Source organism: Coenobita brevimanus, chromosome 6, assembly GCF_032717465.1.
Source record: "Coenobita brevimanus isolate Jiangsu-jjx chromosome 6, ASM3271746v2, whole genome shotgun sequence".
Classification (NCBI taxonomy): Eukaryota; Metazoa; Arthropoda; class Malacostraca; order Decapoda; family Coenobitidae; genus Coenobita; species Coenobita brevimanus.
Genome location: NC_136959.1, coordinates 56,721,509 through 56,744,243, shown reverse-complemented (window position 1 = coordinate 56,744,243; position 22,735 = coordinate 56,721,509). Strand labels below are relative to the sequence as shown.

The following is a 22,735-nucleotide window of genomic DNA, read 5'->3' as shown; positions in this document are numbered from 1 at the left end:
TTCCACTAAAGATCTAAGAATGAATATCTGATCTACACAATCTCTTCCCTTCCTAAAGCCTCCCTGTTCTTCTCCAACTAATTTCTCTGTTCTTTCTCTAATTCTGTCAATAAGTATCCTACCATAAACTTTTCCTATTATACTAAGAAGACAAATGTCCCTATGATTACCACACACTTCTTTTTCCCCTTTTCCTTTGTACAAGGGAATAATTATACCTGACTTCCAATCCTCCGGGACTCTACCTTCCTCCCAGGCCAATCTGCACATCTTCCACATCCATTCTCATACTATCTCTTCCCTATGCTTCAGCATTTCACCACACACTCCATCAATTCCTGGGGCTTTCTCCGATTTAACTTTCTTCATTGCTTCCACAACTTCTATCCTACTGATTTCTTCCTGTCTTCTCACCTCCCTCCTTCTCCCAGCCATTCCCCAGCCACTTATACTCGCATTATTTCCATCCTCTATGTTCAACAATTCCTTAAAGTGTTCTCTCCATCTGCTCACTTTTTCTCCCTTCTCCACTAGTAATCTACCATTTTTATCATTCACTCCTCTGCTAACTTCTCTTCCACCCTGTCTTACTCTTTTCACCTCTTTCCAGAACATTTTCTTACAGTCCCTCCACTTTACACTCAAATTCCTTCCAAATTCCTCATCCACTCTCTTCTTACTCTCTCTTATTAATCTTTTCACCTCTCTCTTTCTTTCTACATATAACTCTCATTCCGCCTCTCAACTTCTTCCATGTCCCTATTTCTCATCCATTCATTGTATGCTTTCTTTTGTGCCATAGCCTGTCTCACCTCTTCAGTCCACCATGCTGTTCCTTGCACCCCCCTCCGTCTTCCTTCCACACACCACATCACATGCTGCACATATTTCTTCTGTAAATATTCTGCACACACCTTCCACGTCTCCCATCTGCTCCAATTCATATTTGCCCATTCGTTCCTCCACTTCTCTCTTATACTCTGGCTTTTTCTCATCCTCTTGTAACCTTTCCACTCTCCTTGCAACTACTCCTTCCTCTCGTCTTTCCCTTCTTCTATTCCTCCATCTTGCTTGAATCCTAATTCTGGCCACCACCAAGTAGTGGTCAGAAAGTCCACTCCCCCAACCTCTATAAGCTCTTGCATCCATTACACATCTTCGCATCCTTTCATCCACACCCACATAATCAATCATTGCCTTCCTTTCATTCAGTTCACCACCCACCCTTTTCATCACTCGCCATGTATACCTGTGGATCATTTTATGCCTGAAGAGGGTATTGGCTATCACCAACCCCTTCCCAGCACAAATGTCCACTAACGCACTGCCATTCTCATCTATCTCAGCAGGCACACCCCACTCACCAACTATTCCATCCACCTTCACATTCCCAACTTTACCATTCATATCACCGATCAAAAACACTCTCTCATTCCTTCCAAACTTTTCCATGCACACTTCCACATTTGTCCAGAACTCTTCTCTCACTCGTCTAGCACGATCTTGCGTTGGCGCATACACACACACAATCACCCACATTTGTATTCCAACTTTCAAGTTCACCCACACAATCCTTGACCCAACTGATCCATACTGTCTTATGCTCTTCTTCCATCTTTTACTCACAACTATACATACTCCTTCCATTGCCCTCTCATTCTCACCTACTCCTGTACATATACCCCATCCATACTCCCATTCTCTCACACTTTCTCCTCTCCATTTTGTTTCAGTTATTCCACATACATCCACTTTCACACCCTCAAGCACCTGGATAATCTCTCTCTCCTTCACCTCATCATTCGCTCTTCTTACATTCCATGTACCCATTACCAAGTCCTTTGTCCGGTCCTGGAACGTCATCATTTGGTCAGTCCTTGTCCGAAGCTTCTTGTTTGTTTTTTTAGTTAGTTGTTTTCCGGGGAGGGGCACTAACCCTCCGCCAACCCTTTTAGTCGCCTTTTACGACAAGCAGGGGTACTGGGGGAGTATTCTTGAAAAAAAAAAAACTACCCCCAGGGGGGGGGTAGGAATTCAGTGTAATTGACTGTACCCTGTTCTTTGCAGTTTAAGTTGCCATAGCTGATAATTTTTTAACTAGTTATCTAAAATTTGTTCATGTTTGAAGTATTATGATGTCTAGTTGTCTTAAAGTGTCAGGTAATTGGTCAAATATTTTTCAAGTACTGAATGTAGACATTCCAAAGTATCATGAAGAAACTCCAACATAATGATCAGGGATTAGTAATTTTAATGTTTTCAAGTGGGATGTGTTGGTATTGTATTAGCAAGTTGTCTTCTGTGTTTACCTCAGTTCAGAGATCTCTTGAGATTTTAAGGATTCTCCGCAGTAATTTCATATTGAGTAGCTTTCTTAAGTAAATTTTTGCATATATGAATATTTCTGTTTGGTTTCTAGAGTGTGGACAGTGGGAAGCAGATGAAACTGCAGCTAAGACAAGAACAGATGATAGTTTGAGAGTGTGGCCATCACTAGCCCTCCTGCTCAAGACACACCCAAATAGCAATGACACTCACACTCGTGGTCAGTCCTGCACTGCCACAATTGTGGCCCCTAGCTGGGTCCTTGCTGCATATTCCTGTCTGGCTGCCAAGTGAGTGTACACAGTACTTAGTTGAACACTAATAGTGTATAGTAAGTGTCATGGGTACTATCTTTTGCCCTATATTCTCTAGCTCTTACTTGTATTTAAGCAGTGTAACAGTAAACCAACGAAATTGAAACATATGCAGTAAGATAACAGTAAAAATTCCTATGTGTGACAAATAAGTATGAGGGGTGATGCCCTGTGCAAGGGGAAGGGTGATGCCCTGGAAAGACAAAATTATAGAGGTATAAAGCTTTTAGATCAGATAATGAAGATAATGGAGAGAGTTCTAGAAGGGATGATTAGAGTGAATATTGATGAGATGCAGTTTGGGTTTATGCGAGGCAGGGGGACCACTGACGCCATATTCATTGTTCGACAGCTTCAGGAAAAATATATAGGAAAGAAAAGGGAACTGTACTTTGTTTTTGTTGATATGGAGAAGGCCTTTGACAGAGTCCCTAGAGAGGTGGTGAAGTGGGCAATGAAAAAGCTTGGGATGGAGGAGTGGATGGTTATGGTGGTTATGGCCATGTATGTGGGTGCTCACACCCAGGTAAGAGTGAATGGAGGTTTGAGTGATGAGTTTTCTGTGAATGCTGGTGTGCATCAAGGGTCAGTTTTGAGTCACTTGTTGTTTATCATGGTACTTGAAGCCATCTCATGTGACTTCAGAAATAGACTCCTGTGGGAGATGTTGTCTGCTGATGATTTGGTGTTGATTGCAGAGAATGAAAGGGAGGTGGAGGAAAGATTTAGGAAGTGGGTAGATGGTATGGGGCACAAGGGCTTCAGAGTAAGTGCAGATAAAATAAAAGTAATGATATCTAGGGTTGGTGGCAGTGCCGTCAAAAGAGAGAGAGAGTGGTCATGTGCAGTTTGCCTACGGCATGGGAAGTAATTCCATCTTGTGCAGTGTTTGTGATAAGTGGGTGCCCAAGAGATGTAGTGGTATTAGAGGTAGACTGCGAGATAATGCTGATTTTGTATGTGCGGTGTGTTGGGTAGAGCAGGTGGAGATTATCAGGTGTGAAAGGATTGAACTTGCTGGTGAGTCTCTTGAGTGTGCGAAAGAGTTTTGTTATATGGGAGCCATGTTATGTGCTGGAGGTGGGGGTTGCAAGAATTTCAGGGAGCTGTTGCCTCTCCTGACACTGAGTGAGCTCCCCCTGCATGTTAAGGGATCTTTGTATGCAGCATGTGTTAGGATTGTAATGCTGTATGGTAATGAGACCTGGGCAGTAAAGGAAGAGGGATATTCACAGGCTCAAACATACAGAAATGACAATAATTAGGTGGATGTGCAGTGTGTCCCTAAGTGCAGGGCCTAGTGGGGCTAGGTTTATGAAGGATGAGTTGAGAGGTAGGATGGGACTGGAATGTATTGATGTTGTGATGAGGAGAGTTAGATTGAGATGATTTGGGCATGTGAAGAGGATGGGGGATGATAACTGGGTGCAGAAAGTAAGAAGCATTAATATTGGGGATGGGGTTGGGAGGGGTAGACCGAAAAAGACATGGGATGAGATCATTAAATTTGACCTCAGGGTTAAGGGACTGAAAAAGGAGGTGGCCAGAGATCGAGCAGCATGGAGAGCCACCATTAGGCTACCAAAGCCAACGCATGCAAGCATGTTGGAGCCTTCAAAAATGAAAAAAAATGATCAATCACATAAGAATAATTGTGGGAGAGTGTGTGCCTGTGTAAACAGATCACTTCCAAACTGGTAAGGGAATAAGTGAGGGATCACATTACCCCTCATGTAAGTTTGTTAATTTTTTTATAATACAGTGGAATCTCCCAAATCGCGGCTTTATGGTACTGAGCACACACCTCTATTTGAGAATTCCACGATTTAGAAATGACTAGTCTTATGAGGAAACTTACTTATGGGTCTGTCATCTCAGAAAATTTGCCCCCCTTACCCCCAGACCTACATCAAAATGATCACCAGTGAACACTAACAACCTGGAAAAGAAATTAGTAAAGCATATTTAACCCCTACATGCCAGGCATCGGTCAGGACCGACGCTAAAGAGGTGGATGCTTACTGCCAGGTGTTGATAGGAACCGCAAATGCACTCCCACCACAGTTTGAACTGGCTGCCATTTGATCTTGTCACCAAAGGGTAGGGAGAGAATCCTGCCACACGACACAATCGCTGATGAGTCTTTTCAGCGACTTAACCAGGTGTAGAACGATGTCATGAGAATCTACCTCCTCCAATTCCGTTCCTGCCTCACGCAGACCCCTTGCCTCATACTCCCTTGCCAAGCCTCTGCCCAAAGATACTAGGAAAGGACTCAGTGGTAGTGCCATAGGGCATGTCCAGGACATCACTGTATCTAGTTTATTTAGTAGTGGAGAAACTTCCTCAGAAAATGATGGAAGTTATCACGTTGAGAGCAACATGCCACATGTGCCCACCCCTGCCCTCACTGAGACATCTGATCATGCCGTCTCACTGCTTCAGGGGCAGGGATGACCTATGGTAATGACGTCTTCCCATCAGAAAAAGAGGTGGATGATCCCGGATCCGTGGAAGGCGAAGACGGCGGTGAGCATAGAAGTCATATAGGCTATAAACGCTTCCGCTGCGTTAGTCCTCTGGGCTCCCCAGCAAATGTCGGGGGCATGCACACACACACACACGGAGACATCCTACTTCAAGTGCCGAAAGCTGCTTATCATCTTCGCATCCATACTCATCGACACGACCACCTGCAGACCTGAGGATACCTTCATTCACAAGAAGAAGAGTTGTTGAGTACTGTGGTCTTTAATTTGTTTCCCTTACTGCAATGCTTTCCCAGATATAATGGTTTGAAAAAAGGCTATTTTGGGAAATATGCCCGTAAGGAGAGGGTGGCCGAGCCAAAATAAGCCCAGCTTCAGAGGGTTAATGGGAGTGAACTGTATTGTAAGATTCTTACCTGCCTCTGACTGACGACATTGCTTGAATGGACAGGGGAGGAGGGAGGGGTTCCGAGGCTTGAGGCAGACTATAGCCTCTTAGCACAAGGCAAGTGTGCTGCTACCTCATGCTGCCACCTCTGTGCTGCCTCCTCCTCATCAGCCTTCCTCAGGAACCCCTCATAGTTCAGTGTGGAGACAACAGAAGCAATGTCATCATCGCCCTCAGCCCCCTCCATGTCGTCATAAGAGTCGGTTGTGTGCGAAGGACCAGGCTGTGACTCAGGCTGTGGATTTGACTGAGAGTGGCCAGATCTTTATAACACTGAACTGCCTTTTGAAGAGCAATGATAACCTCATGATGCGTTACATCATCTCTGTCCATGCTTTCCACTTTTTCCTTTGTCATATCTATGGCCACAAGCAAATCACTCGGGTCTTTCATTGAAGGATCCACTTTTTCTATCACATTTTCACCTTATTTTCTGTCATGCTCCATCCTAACCACATGCTCATCGTCCTGCATAACAACACTCAACACTGCCTCTGTTGCCTCCGGCTGTGCATTAACCACCTCCATAACGTTGTCAGGTGTCACCTCATTAAACCCTGGCAAGTGGTAGGAGTGTTCCACAACCTGAGGTGCTTCCTCATCAGGACCTGGTGGTGGCAAACAGAGATGATGGAGGATGAGCTGCCAAGCATGGACAGTGTTGCCACACTCACCCGACCTCCACACCTTAACCCCTAAAACACGGCCATGGACAGCCGACACCCCCCCCCCCCCGGGTGGCGGGGTTGGATCGCAGTCTGAGTACCTGTAGGAAAATATTAACCAAAAATCAGAGATTAACCCTAGAACATTATACTTGGTATGGCAGATAGTGCTTACATTCAGCTTTCTCCAGAGACAGGTGTTGAGCCTTCGTGGACTACCCAAGGACTTGTGGAGACTTGCAAAGTTGGGTAACAAAATCTTCACTTTCACACATCCAGCAACCCGTTTCCCCTCTACCACAGCCTCATTCTGTCGCAGTAAACACTATACTACAACGTACAGGTAGTTTGGAATCCGTATTTGTACAATAAGCACTGAAAATAAGGCTAAAATCAACGGAGCGTACAGCCGACATGCAGCGCAGCAGCGGTCTTCCCGTCACTCAACAAACATTTCCATTTTCACAGCTAAAAACACGTATACTACATTATTTTCAATCATAGTACTTCCCAAGAGACCACCGCGGCGCACTTTTATTCTGCCTTATGCCCGTCACTTTATTCTCGTTCCTGTCGGCCGCTCGCACTGACTCAGAAGAGCTAGAACTTGCCATAATGTCACTTTGAAAGCCTGCGGTAAACTGACACTAAAAAGGGGAAAACCGCGCGAAAAAAAGCTAGTGTGACAAGTGGGGAAACAAGCGTTTCCTATTAGCATAAACTGCTTGTGAGAGGAGAGCGCAGATTTACAGTTCTGAGCAGTCAGCGCGCTGCCATATATCATAGCCAGGCTGGCCGGGCCGTGGTTGGGGGGGGAGGGGGGAAAAACGCGATACTTGGCAACAACGGAGGTCAGTAGTACAAAGGTCAAGTATGCTAATTGTAGCTAAAGGGTGACGGTACTGATAGACAATACCAGCTGGAACATCCTTGCCCGCGTTTATTCAAAATTAACTCGAATCGCAAACGCGATGATCCACCGTTATGTCCTTTTTGGCGATCGTCGCTTTTGCGTTGTACCAATGCCAAAACTCCGCTACTGTCAAGACAGAGTGAGGGGCTGTGAGGTTGTGCTGCAAATCTTCATCCTCCTCTTGGCCTTCATTGTCGCCAATGATGCTGATGTTGCCACCAGCAGCTTCCTGTTTTTGTTCCCCACCATGCACAGGCCTCCCCACTTCTACTGTTCTGTGCTGAAGCACAGCCATCTCAGGAGCATCATCCATCACAACCTTGAAGAACTGTTGATGCATTAGCTGCTGATAGATGACTTCTGTATTTACTATTGCCTGTTAGTCAAGGGGCTGGAGAAGGAAGGTGGTGTTGGGTGTCAGAGACAGCACCTTGACTCCAGGGTGTCGAGAGGTAAGGTGCTGCAGGTGGCACAGAGCGTTATCCATCAACAGGAGCACCTTGAAGGGGATGCCCTTCCTTTGACAATACTCCTTAGCCCAATCATTGTCTTGCTGCTGCCAGTACACCCATGACTGGCTCATATCCCATAGGTTCCTAAGGCATGCAGTTTCTTGGCCTCGTGGATGACACTTCAAAGGTCCTTGTGGCATTGGTACAGAAAATGACAGTGTACTGTGACTGCTTAGGCATACGTCCCCTAGCCTGCTTCTGCTGACGGGAGATGTACATCAGCTTGGGGAGCATTTTCCATTGCAGGGGTGTCTTGTCTCTGCTGAACATCATTGAGCTGGTTTAACCACCCTCATTCACAACAGCCTTCAGAAATTTAGGGAAATCTGAGCCCGCTGTTGTGTCAGCTGACGCCCTCTTGCCAGTCAGGTGCACATTTCTGATCCTCTTCCTTTGGAGAAAACTTTCAAACCACTCATAACTGGCAGAGAAGGGCTTCTCATAGGTAGTACCAAGATATATACAGGCAACAGTGTGGCACAGCCTGGCCTTCGCACGCAGTGTTGGTCCATCAACTGCGATGTTGTATCTTGCCTGCTGTTTTCTGAACATCTCTAAACACCTTTCTCTCCAGAAGAGAGCCTCGCTGCAGCATCTTACATGGCCATCAACAGGTCCTGATCCATAGGCATGAACACAATTGATAGTTTTTTCCTTGTTGTCATAGATGGTGCATATCATCGATCTGTTGAGTCCGTAATGGTAGGCAGCTTTGGCTTTTGTCTCACTGCCGTCAATCCTCCTTATTACATCTAACTTTTGGGTGTAAGCTAACGATGCCTTCTTCTTTTTCCCCATCCTCGAAGAAGTTGCAGGCTTAGGAGGGTTACGATCGGCCATGGTACCACTGGGCAGGTAGAGAAAGCATGGGGGGGGGGGGAAATCCCCTCTTGAATCACACGTTAACAACGGAAAGGAGACAATGCACTGAGTCAGGCGCTGGGGCGTCAGGTGCATGTGTCCTTCATGCTTGGAATGGGAGGGAAGCACTGTGATTGACTTATAGTAAGTGCTCTGCTTAAATAGGATGGGTTTAGTAATTGCCATGCTTGACAGCAATTAGTTTATGCCCAGCTAGACGCGTGGACTTAAGGTAATGGTGGCGCGTGTTACACGAGGCATTGGAAAAATGTCACTTTTAAGGCTGCATCTGTGAATTTCATGCATTTTCCATGATTTACTGATGTTGCAAACTGTTGCATGATGTTGCCACGAATTATGAATCCACAATTAAAAATTGTATGATTTAGGAAATTCCACTGTATTTCCTTTACATGTGACAGAGGAAGAAGGAAAGAGGAGAGTAAGTGAGGAAAGAAATAGGAGAGAGAGAGAAGTAACAGAAAGAGGAAAGGAAAGAAAAATAAAAGGAGAAAAGAGAGTGGAAGAGAAGTGACAAAAGGGATAGAGGATAACAGGAGGAGAGAGGTAGAGAAGGGTGATAACACAGAGAAGCTGTCAGCTCAGCCGAAGGCAGTAGAGTTAACTGTTATGCACACATATGAAAAGGGTCTTTTTATGAGTGAGAATAGGGAATATTCAGTGCTAATAGTGACAGATGGTTTCACTCAGAACTAGTATTTATTTTTTTTTTAGTACTTGAAAGCTGTTGTCTTACATCTGTTTTACCTAAGCATAGTGAGGTATGTATTTAGAAATCATATCAGTGATCAGGTTCATCTCTGCTAGGGGAGCAGTGAGAGTCAGGCTGGAGGTCAGGTTAGCACATCACATCCTGGATAATGGGTTTCAAATGTCTGTCATTCGCAGATCAATGATACCCTCGGAGGATTATTGTTTATCTTGATATCTCTTTTTTTGTGGATTTCAGCAGCCAATACCTTGAATTTTTGTGCTATGTATCAATTGTGGCAAATTTTGTCCTTTAAGTGGACAGAAGTAATGTCCAAAAATTATATGAGAATGTGGGTTGTCACTCAGACAAATTTTCTCTATCTATCTATCTATCTATCTATAGCCCGACGCCCTAATCCTCTCAAAATTATAAATATTCACAATCGCCTCTGTTATGGGCAACATCTCATTTGTGGAACATGGGAGCCAAAACAGTGGATATATAATCCCTATTAAAAAAACTACAGAGAGGTTCAATTATCTGTGATTAATTGGCTGTGAACCCCCTCATTAGACCTGCAGAACTTTGTTTTGTTCCGTTTTGTTTGTAAAGGCTTCAACTTCCTTGCATGTGCCAGCCTTGGTCACACAGTGGTGGCTCTCCATGCTGCTCAGTCTTTGGCAGCCTCCCTATTTGGTCCCTTCTTCTTGAGGTCACACTCTGTACCTCATCCCAGGTCTTTTTCAGTCTGCCTCTCGCAGCCCTACCTCTAGCATTCACATTTTTCACTCTCTGCACCCAATTATTTTTCCCCATCCTCTCCACATGCCCAAATCATCTCAGTCTACCCCTCCTTATCATGACACCAGTATACTCCAGTCCCATCCTTGAACAACTAAATCTGTGTGAAAAAAACTAACTGGTTCTGGCACACGTGACTATGGTAGCTACTCATATGACTTTTAACCTCCCCGCACCACCTGCCCACCAACTAAGTTTTGCCACAGTCATATTCCACAAGATTAGCTATGCTGCCCTTGTTATCTGGGTGGAGAGACGCAGTTGTGGCATCCATCCGGGAGCCAAACCTCCACACTTGTGCTGTGGAAAAGTGCTCTCTGCTGCAGGGAAAATTTGGTTCACTGCACAGGACAGCCTTGCAATGAAGATAGTTTGGCAGCAGTTGATGGGTCTGCTCGGCCAGATAGATCAGGGTTACTCAACAACAGCAACATGTGGTAATAAGTGAACCCTCATATTTACAGTTGGTTGCTAATAGATCATTCATTTATGCGATTAGTATGATACTGCGCATTTTTCTATATACAATTGCTTTTATCACTTGCACAGTCACTACAACCCCCGACAATGCACCATTTTTTATATAAGATCTCTTGATTTATTTAGACAGTTGCTACAGGCTTTCCATTTGGTGTGCAGACTCCACAAAAGAAACTGGCTGCACAGGGCATAACATAAAAGTCACACTCCAAGGAATATGTTAATGATACGGACAAAACTATGCAGCATAGCTGCATCCTAGTACTGTACTTGGTCATTTACGGTTTTGAGGCATTTGGACATGATGTCTAATAATTTTCGAAGTATTCTGCATTCATCTCCTTGCAAATCTCATCTCATCCATATGGCAAGACACTGATGAGGTCTTGTATGTTGTAAGCATATCCTTCATATAATTCCATGCATTTTTTGATGGAATTCAAATTTGGAGAGTTACCTGGCCAATCCATCACTTCATTCTCATGATGTGTGGGGAATGCATAACCCATTTTTCCCTGTGATGTGGGGCAGAGTCCTGCAGAAAATGTGTGCAACCATGAATGTCATAAAACTGCAGGATATGGTTGTCCTGGACTTGCATATACTGGTCAGCATTTGTCATTGTGTTTTTAGGAAGGAAGTAGAGGTCTCCCCTACTCACTTCTCCACTAAAACAACCCCTCATCATTATGTTATCACCGTGCTTGACAGGCATTGCAAGGCTTCCTTATCCATCTAATACGAGGATGAAAACAAATAAAGATTCTCTTATAGGAGAACAGCACCTTCCTGCAGTTTTCTGAGGTCCAGTCTTTGTATTTTCTTGCAAAGTCAAGGCATTTCTGGTGCATTTATTTGGTTGAAATCGGTTTCTTGATTGACAAGTGCAATGGCAAGTTCAGGTCCTTCTGCATTTGGTGTTGGATGGGAGGGATAGAGATACCATGTAGGAGCTTTGGATATCTTTGATATGTGCAGCCGTGAGTTTTCACCATCTCATGCCTTAGGAGACTGTTTGTTGCCTTCACTGTCTTGTGTTGTTGTCCTGGACAAGGTTTTCTTTGCAGGACAACATTTGGTGAGAGACTAAGGTCACTCTCCATGCTGACTGTTCTGACTGTCTGGTTTGTTGTGCTGTTTCTTTGGTAGAGATATTCTCCTGCTTCCAGGCAAGTGTTACAAGCATTTTCCTGATTAGTTAGATTGGTAGCACCCATTGCGGTAGGTGGGGGCACTCACCATCCGCTCATTCATGTAGTGCTGCTCTCAGATGTCAACCCTTTCCTCTCCTCCATTCTTCTTTCCTTTCTTCCTCTTCTGTCCTTGTTTCCTTCATTCTTTCCTTGTCCTTCTGCCTATGGGTGACTTTACACTTCCTCTTCTGTCTTTCTTTCCTTCATTCTTTCCTCTTCCTTCTGCCTGTGGGTGACATTACACTGAGTGACAAGCCAAATGATTTCCTGTACACCAGGAAACCATTTACTACGCTTGGTGGCAACCATAAAACCAAATTTTGGCGCCTGGTGGTTTAGTGGGTAATTACGGCACTCCAGTCGGATTGAGCCAGTGAAGGTTTATATCCAAGAGGTGGTTGGGGTTTATTGCTCATGTAATGCCACTTGGGGATGAGTGAGGCTGGTCACTTACATCTTAAATGGTAGGACCAACTTGCCTAGCCCTGGATTCCTATGCTCCTCTGTGGGGCAACATAGGATTGGATGATGGATGGATGGATGGTAGCACCCATATCTAATAACTAGAGTGCACACAATGGCATCAGGTACAGCTGGAAGCAATATCCAAGGACTCTGGCTGGGAGTGAAGTCAGCAATATTACCCCATAGCTTAGCTCAGCTAGTGGGTGACTGAGTTTGGCCAAATGTCATCAGACACTAGGATATGTTAGAAGTATATACTATATCTACAAACATACTGCAGCAAGAAATTAATTCATTATGACATTGACAATAAAACAAAAATGTTAACAACAGCCACCTCACACACACGCACGCACGCACGTGCACACACACACGCACGCACGTGAACACACACACACGCACGCACGTGCACACACACACACGCACGCACGTGCACACACACACACGCACGCACGTGCACACACACACGCACGCACGTGCACACACACACGCACGCACGTGCACACACACACACACACACATGCACGCACGTGCACACACACACGCACGCACGTGCACACACACACGCACGCACATGCACACACACACACACACACACACACACACACACACACACACACACACACACACACACACACACACACACACACACACACACACACACACACACACACACACACCACTAACAGTGGAATTGAGTACGCTTAGGAAGAAAGTGAGTGAAATGGCAAGTACAGTAGTCAATCACGAGAGTGTTATGGAAGAGTTCAAAAATGACACAGAGACAATTAGGCAAGCAAGCAGTCTTATGGACCAGAGCAGTGATATTGAGGAGAAGATAACACAGGTGAATGAAGCTGTGCAAAGCTACAAAAATGATGTAGAAACCACGTATGCTGAAATGGTGAAAGTAAAGAAAGAGTTAGACACAAGGGTGGAGGAAAAAAGCATTAAAAAGGAAGTGAAAAGAATAATCCAAAACAATCCAAAGTTAGTCAGAGATTCAGTAGAGATAAACAAATCTATAGTAATCACTGGTATAGAAGAGGAAGAAATAAAAAACAAGATCACAAGAGACAAAAAGGAGATGGCAAATGTAATGAGCTTACTGAAAGAAGTATCAGAGGAAATCTGTAGTAAAGACATAGAGGAACACAAAAGGTTAGGGAAATACGAGAAAAGCAAGACAAGACCTCTAAAGGTGACTTTCCAGAGTGTAAACACTGTGGAAGAGATACTAAAAAATGCAAAGAATCTTATGGAAAAAGAGGAGTTCAAAAATGTATGGATAAAAAGATGCCTAACACAAGAGTAACTGGAATTACTGAAAGAGAAAAGGGTGGAAGCAAAAATAAAAAATGAGGGAAGATCAGAAGAGGAGAAGAAGAAATTTTTTTACAAAGTAATAGGATTGCAGGTACGAAAGTGGTACACAAACAGGATGGAAGAAAAAGGAGGAAGGTAGTAGAACCATGTCATGACAAGTATATAAACAAGATGATAAAGTTGATGTACTCAAATGTGGATGGAATGGTATCTAAATTACTAGAGATGAATGATTATGTCAGAGAAAATGAACCACAAATAATATGCCTAACTGAAACAAAATTAACACCAAGGATATCCAATGACATACTAAACTTGGGGGAATACAATATATGGAGAAGAGACAGAAATTTAAAAAAAGGAGGAGGAATTATAATATTTACTAAGAAAAATCTAAAAGTCAAGAAAATAAAACTAGATATACCATCACAAGTAGAACTGATTGCAGTAGTGATCAACACATCTGAAGGTAAAGTAATTGTAGCCAATTTGTACATGCCACCCAGATCAAACACATGGGAAAGAGATGAATATGAGGACCTGGCAGAGAGTACAATTCAGAGTATAAGATCATTACTACATAAAATGGAAGAGAAATCGGAAAGAATTATACGACCTGGGGATTTCAATACAAATATAAATTGGAATACTCTAGATATAATTAGCCAAGAAAGCTGTTGGGACCAAAAGCTCCTGGATCTCGTACAAGAGTTTTTCCTAACGCAACATGTGACGGAAACCACCAGAAAAAGAGGACTTGATGTACCTTCAGTGCTAGATCTAATATTTACTAGGCAAGAAATTGATATTGACAGTTTAATATATCACCCTCCACTCGGCAAAAGTGATCATGCAGTACTAAATTATAACTTCAGGATAGCATATGACATAGTAAACAGCAATGACAGTTACAAAAAGAGCCTAAACTATAAAAAGGGAAATTATCAAGACCTAAAGAAGTATTTCTTAGAAGTTGATTGGGAAAATGAGCTTAGAGGACAAGATTTAAATGCTGTATATAAAAAATTTTGTGAATTTAATGAAATAGGAGTCCAGAAGTACATCCCACCGCACAAAGAAGCAGATAAGAAAATACAGAAATGGTTCAATACAGAATGTAAAAAATCAAAAGAAAGAAGAGATTTGTTGTGGAATAGATACAGAAGACACAATAGTGAAAGGGCGTATAATAATTACAAACAGGCAAGAAACGACTATACAAGAATAAGGAGGGAAGCCCAAAAACAGTTTGAGGAGGATATAATAAATAAAACTAGTGATCAACCAAAGCTGTTTTACAGCTATATCAGAAGCAAAACCAAAGTAAAAGATATAATACAATCCATTACGGATGAGGGAATCACGTATACACAAGAGAAAGATACTTGTGAAGCACTAAATAAGAATTTCCAATTAGTTTTTACAGAAGAAAAAAATTTTGAGAGGGACTATGTGGAACACGCATGTCCACACATACTACCAGATATACAAATAGAAGAAAAAGTAATACAGGAGGAGTTAAGTAGATTAGACAGAGGAAAAGCAAGTGGTCCTGATGAATTTCATGTTGGGTATTATGAGAATGTGCAAAGGAGTTAAGTAAACCATTATTTTTAATTTTCAAGAAATCCTTGAGTCAAGGTAAACTACCTGATATTTGGAAAAAAGCAAATATTGTCCCCTTATTCAAGAAAGGAAATAGACAAAATCCACTCAACTACCGCCCAGTATCACTGACCAGTGTTGTAAGCAAGGTATTAGAAAAGCTTATAAGAAAAGCTTGGGTAAATCATCTAGAAGAACACAGTATGATAACAGAAAGACAGTTTGGTTTCAGAAAAGGAAAATCATGTGTTACTAATCTGTTGAGCTACTATGACAGAGAAACAAACACAGGAAAGGGAAGGATGGGTGGACAGTATCTATTTAGATTTCAAGAAAGCTTTTGACACAGTACCACACCAAAGACTTTTATGGAAACTGTACCATCAAGGAGGAATTCGAGGCAAACTGTTTTGTTGGATGCAAGACTTTCTCATAAAAAGAGAAATGAGGACAGTACTAAGAGGAAACTACTCATCATGGAAAGAAGTGACTAGTGGAGTACCACAGGGTTCAGTGCTGGCACCAATCATGTTTTTAGTGTATATAAATGATATAAACAGTAACACTGGAAATGATAGCTATCTGAATATGTTTGCAGATGATGCAAAAATACAAAGAATTACTAACACAGACTCTTGTAAAGAGCTACAAGAAGAATTAAATAAACTTCATGAATGGAGTAGTACATGGCAAATGGAATTCAATGTGGACAAGTGTCATGTAGTCAAGTTTGGTAAAAGTGGAGAAAGACCTGATTAGGATTATAAGTTAGGAAATAAAACCCTATACACATCAGAAAGAGAGAAAGACCTGGGTGTGATTATCAATAACAGACTATCTCCGGCTGACCACATCAGCGAGAAGGTACGGAACATGTATACACTGCTTGCAAATATGAGAATAGCATTCACATACATAAATGAAGACATGCTAAGAAGGATAATAACATCATTCATTAGACCAACCCTGGAATATGGTAATGAAAAATACCAAATGGCAACCCTGACAGGGGAGGGGGGAGGAAGGAAGGGGTGAAGGGACCATGGTGTAACAGCTGTTTGGTGCCACGTGGCAATTTCAAATTACGGGTGGGAAAAAAGTCAGATTTTTTTTTAATTTTTTGCGTTTTTTGGCCCATTTTGGGGATATTGGATCCCGGGATGAAAATGTCCGGTTATTGGGGATGTCCGGAAATTGGGTGTCCAGATATTACGGGGATTACTGTATATTTCATTCATTGCCAGATGCCATGTATCCCAAACGGGGTGGCCAAGGGCTTAGAGTTAATTGTTTTACAGGGAGGGGCACCAATCCTTCACCAACCCCACTTGACACATAGGGATGAAAATAAATTAAATATTGCGAGGATTCGAACCAGCGCTTGCAACTGCGTGAGTACAGCAGCTTACCAAGCGAGCCATTTAGGCACTCATTGTATATACTGTATATTATAAATATATATATATATATATATATATATATATATATATATATATATACTGTATATTATAAATATATATATATATATATATATATATATGTTATAGGTGGTGGCGACCATCATCCACTCACTTGATGTAGTGCTGCTTACTTCTTCCTTAGCCTTTATCATTCCTTTTCTGTGCCTGCCCTCCTCTCTTCCTATTTCTCCCATCTTTCCTGTCACTACTTATTCCTTTTCTTTCCATTACATGTGGCTTTACAATGAGTGACAAGCCAAATGGTTTCCTGTAAGCCAAGAAACCATTTACAATGCTGGGTGGTAACCATATAACCAAACCATACGTGCTCCCTACGTGTCAAGCGGGTTGGTGGAGGGTTAGTGCCCCTCCTTGTAAAACAAATAACTCCGAGTCAAATGGCCATCCCGTACGGGATCATGGCGTCTGGCAATAGATAGATAGATCCATATATATATATATATATATATGAGCCTCTGTGGTACAGTGGTAGAGTGTGCGTTTCGTACACGGGTGGACCAGGGTTCGTGTCCCGCCAGGGTAATAAACTTTGGGAGTGTTCACCCGGCCACGTACTGCATTGGCGGACACAAGGGGTGCTGTGGTTGAACCAGTGTCGCTTATTGTAAAGTATGCTTGCACCCAGTCGGCTTGCGCGGGCCGATTACACTTGGTTCACAGACTACACGCACATCCAAAGCCACTCCAACACTACAATTACACTTACAAGCACTTCTCACCCTACGTGCAGTCTCTACTAGACAGCCTAAGCCACTTTGTAGAGATACATTGGCTGTATCGTCCCAACTTCGGTCTGGATAGGCCGGTCCTGCAGTGGATACTCAAACGGCTGATGATGATGATGATGATGATGATATATATATACCCATATATATATATATATATATATATATATATATATATATATATATACATACAGTAATCACTCCACTATGCGATGTAATACAGCCAAAGGCACGTCCGGAAGTGGGTCCGTCCGGATAGTGGGCTTCTGCCTCCTGGACTGGTACTTATATGGACCCTAACCCAGCCTAACTCTAACAGCCACCTACCAGACACGCATAGCACCTATTTAAGATCCTATTCACACAAGTAAGAACAGAAAGTATGAAATAAATGAAAAGGAACCCGAGAATGAGGAATTAGGAGTGAGTATGGAAAATTTTTAGCAGTGTATAGGGTACTTAAACACGTCTGTGGCCGTTCGTTACGACGGTTAACCCGCCTCCTCTAAGGCTCTGGCAGTGGTGAAAATGCTCTTGAAGCACGTACAGTAATCCAGTGTTGTGCCACACAGTGACTGCAGATATAGATTATCCTCAACAAGAAACCAGTATACTTTGAATTAAGGACCATATGAACACAAGATCCAACCCATTCTTGTAACTAAATACTACACATCCATTGCCATTTGAAAAATCATCATTATCATGTAGACCTTTTTTCCCCATATGTAGATTTTTTTTTTTTTTTTAATCAACATGGTACAGAATGCCTTAAAGGATCCCACTGAGCTACCCAGAACTAGGCTCTGCAAACATATGCAAAACATAAGGTCACCACCAATATCCAGAATACTCAGCAAAACAGCAGCCTTCATGAACCTTCTCCAGTATTCAACCCACAAAATCCTTCCTTCCTAGAAATATTTGAGTTCATCTTGCAGGATAACAATACAGTACTGTTGTCACCCTTCCCTGCATCTGTACTAACACAGCACATACCATAACTCATGAGCAGTTGAAGTCTACCTTCACTGTAGTGCTGCTTCTCACACTTCAACACATTTAAGGTACTCACCTCACTCTCACAACACTGACAGTTCAGTATAACTTTAATCAAATGGATCTGTAGTAGTGCCCAGCTGAAGCCGGTGAATTTCTGCAATCCTGTTGGATCATATACTAATGAGCCAGTGGCCATAACAACAGTAGCAGCAGCAGCTCTGTCCCTCCCCGTACCTTTAATATTAGTTTCTTTGATTGTGTTCCAATTGGCATTGAAGGGATAGACTGTTTCACATTAGTTCATATTACCGTATATCCTTATTATTTTAAATCCACCGGAACATGAAGAAGTGTCCCAAATAGGACAGTTGCCCTCAGATTATATTTGTTTATTATGCTGACAGGTAATGACGATGTCCCTTTTCCCATCTCACTTGTATTTAATCCAAAGCACTCATTTTTGCAGATTTATAATGTATTGTGAATTTAAGAGCCAACAGCTGAATCTGTTGCATATGTAACAGGGCTAAGAGTATTAATGAACTTCTGCAGTACATATCAAGTGTACTAAACAGTATCTTTCATTCACCAGGGAAGGTGGCCTGGACCCTGCCACATGGGCAGTAGTGTCAGGAGTATCTTCCCCAGCTGTCTCCAACCATTTCCACTATGTCTTGAAGATGGTTCCCTTTCCTGGGGTTGTGCGCACTGGTGGGTTGTGGGCAGGTGATGCAGTATTGCTGCGACTTAACACACCACTGGAAATGACACATACTGCACAACCTGCTTGTGTGCCTGACTCACCACCACCTCTCTCTGCATCATGTGTTGTTGTTGGCTGGAATCGGCTAACCCATGGTAAAAAAAAAAATAAAAAAAAAAAATAAAATTGTTATTTGACAAATTAAATCATAGGCCATAAATATTTCTGATTATTTTTTTGCATCACAGGAAAAAGCATATGTCTTCAACTGAAAAATTTTACAGGCACCACTGTAGGAAGAAGGTTGTATACCTTGGTATCCTTATCATGCATTTGGTAAAGTGGTTTTTGGAAATTCATCATGCTGAAGCCAAAGTCAGGGAGGAAGATGCAATATTTCAATTTGGTATTAATATATTTGCCCATCCCTAAAGTTTAATACTTCTTACACTAGTGACAGTTGTAATGCTCATCTAGGTCTGTTTCTTGGAGCTTTCACCACGGGACCATTTTATGACATATCAGGTAGCAACTGCCTTGGTGTAACTGGTTAATGTACATCATTCAGGAAAAGTCACAGGTGGGTTTGAATTCCACCTCAGATTTTTCCAGTCTTTGCCCTCAGTCCCCCTAGGTTACATTAGAAGTAAGCACACCGATGTTTATATTTTGAGATCATTAACCATACTATCATGTGTAGGTCCTTTCACCTAATGGCAGCTCATAAGGAACTTCTGATTGACTTGCCACTCAGCAGACCCATAAGCTACACCAAGATGACCATTGTGGATCATGTCAGTAGTTCATGTCACCAGTTTTTGAAAGTTTTATATGTTGAGAAAAAGTCCATTACTTAGTGACATTGAATGCGGTGCATGTAGATCTCTGATAATCACCAAAATAAGTCATAGGTATGGAATTGTTTAATTAATAGTTTTTCATTATAATGGAGTACAAGAGAGTAAATTTTGAACCAGATATGGGTGGTAAAATGTTCATTTTCTTTTTTCCAATACATCATAGTGGAATTCTTCAGATGTAGGGAGTACCTTTACTTCTAATCAGGGATAAAAGTTTGCTCCCATGCTTCTACTTCACACTTGGAGCACTTCATTCACATTGTCCTCTTATGTACCATATAGAAAAGAATCATCTTTGGGCAGAGAGAGATATCAGGCCTCTCTCAACTGAGCAATATTAGCCAGCAGAGGAAAGTGAGAAGTAGAGGTGGTGAAATATTAGATGAAAATATGTTCTTTGCATAGCTTTACAAGGTTTGTGGAAGTTAGTTGCTAACTCAGTGATCAACAGGTGTAGTTGGAGAGAGCCAGTTCCTGCATCACTTGCATCAGCCAACATTGCCCCTGGAGGCCTGCAACACCACCCACTACCCTGGCCGTCTCACATCCTCCCATGCCTGTGTTGGTTTCTCTGATGACCACCATACACCCTGCCATGTGAGTCCCTTTTTACCTCAGTTACAGAGTATAGTTATTTACTGATGTCAGTTCTCAGTCATTTAGGATATATTCATGATTATGTGTTTTATTTTTGTATACAAAGTACAGTATTGTACTTCTTGAAGCTTCACAGTAACAAATAAGTTATGGGTACAGGTATTCTACTACCAATATTTTCTTTTATTACAGTAACTGACTAAAGCTGACCTCTTGTATCAGTATTCACAGTAATCACATTTCTTGAAAACACTCAGAAATCTCAACACCAATATTTTGAGTTTCTCAGAAGTTCACACGTCACTACAAAAGTAGATAATTTTGATATACAGTATAATACCACATAACTTTGAATACTGTTGCGTATAGAAGTACAGTATATACAAGTAATTCTACTATCTCATGTATCTGATGAATCAGTGATTGCATTACAGATTAGGAAATGGTATGGGAAGATTGGGTCTGGGGAGGTTGTCACTGTATTCAGATATTTTTCCAATCTGTCAAATGACTAAAATACTGTATTTTTTGCCATATATTGCGCAGTTCTATTATATATATATATATATATATATATATATATATATATATATATATATATATATATATATAAGCTTCAAAAATCACACCACATTATACCATGCAGGTAGGTTCAGATTAGGCCTGTCAGTTGCATTAACTGGTACCCACTCTCTCCTGTTTCCCTTTCATATTGTTTGGTGATACACTTATAGATTTTTGTGTTGAATTTTTATTGAATAAATATAATTTTAAGATATTTTTTTGGCGTTTTGGTGGTAAAAATTATTTTTTAACTAAGAAAGTATGATAATTTGATGTGATGTACAAAAGAACACAATCACCCACCCTGCCAGATGCAGTCTGAGCTTGTCGACAGTGGTAAACAGTAGTGTTAGCTGACAAACCAAACACTCCGTGGTTTTGTTTTAAACCTCGTTAATTTTTTTCTCTTTACATCACCTGCCAAATCATGGGTGCACATTACATGGTGTAAAATACGGTAGCTGCTGTGATGATGATGATGATGATGACTTCTTAAATACACCAAGACATCATGATCCCCACCCCAGGAGGAAACCATGGAGGAGTTGATAAGGAGTATGGGTCGTCCCGGCTAGAGGGACATATGTCCCCTACAGTCCCACGCCTGTATTGCCTGCAACAGACCCAGCAGGAAGATTTGAGTCCAGGGGCACTACCTGTCAACCGGACTAGCCCTCGACAGGTTTGGGGTGGGACTAAAGCTCTAGTTCTGAGCAGCACCCCTGTGATGGCCTCAAGATGCACGCAAAAGGAGACGGCCCCAGCTGCTCACAAGAGGGAGATGGCCTCTGCTGCTCACCAAAAAAAGAGACGGCGGCAGCCACTCACAAAAGGAAGACGGCCTCAACCACTCACAAAAGGGAGACGGCCTCAGCCACTCACTAAAAGCACGTGACCTCAGCCGCTCCAAAATAGAGACTGCTTCCAGTCGCTCAGATGCCGCTCCTTCTCCCTCCCCTCCTGCAGGAACCAGCAACGGCCTCCACGCACATTCCGCAACCAACACGTGCGCCCATTCTCACTCACCACCCCATGCCTTGACCCCGCTCCTCCCATCCCCAGCACCACCTCACCACCACCTGCCACCCCAAATCCCCCATCCGATTCATATTATTGCTACATTACACCCTCATCCCCCACTCCTTCCCTGCCAGCCCACTCCCCCGCGTACCTCCCCCCCCCCCCCGGCTGCCACCTCACTACCACCGCAGATCCACCCACCCGACCCAGGGAGCCTAAATCCACCCCCCTCCATAGTACACACACTGCCCTCACCAACGCCCGCCACGGCCCCCACACCCACACCCTCCTCTCCTCGCTAACAACCCCCAACCCATCCTACACCTCAGACACCACCTGCCACCCACACCCACACCAAACCCCCACAGAACATCCAGAAACCACACTCGTCCCAAACACCACGTGACAGCACTTTCCCCTCCCCATGCCCTCAAACACCTCACCTGACCCCTACACCGCAAAGCCACACTCCCACCTCACCACCCACACAAAAAACTACCATCACCTGATGTGACCGCCTTTCACGCCCACCAGCCAGATACTCCTGCCCTCGTCAGCCCCATAAAACCCCCACCACCTCACTGATTGCCAGCTTTCAGCTAAGTTCTGCCGGACAGTAACCACCACCAGTCATTAAAGTATGGCCAGCCACCTGGCTCCCTGCCTATGGG

General features: G+C 42.9%; 1 protein-coding gene across 1 annotated transcript in view; it reads left to right on the top strand.

The window, feature by feature from the left end:
• LOC145401301 (uncharacterized) overlaps positions 1–22,735 on the top strand; it is a 459,641-nt gene that overhangs the window by 433,344 nt on the left and 3,562 nt on the right. Inside the window, exons 21-23 of the mRNA XM_080273632.1 lie at positions 2,420–2,615; positions 18,913–19,178; positions 20,335–20,480. Of these exons, the coding sequence (XP_080129758.1) occupies positions 2,420–2,615; positions 18,913–19,178; positions 20,335–20,480 (608 nt within the window). The remainder of the gene's footprint in view (positions 1–2,419; positions 2,616–18,912; positions 19,179–20,334; positions 20,481–22,735) is intronic.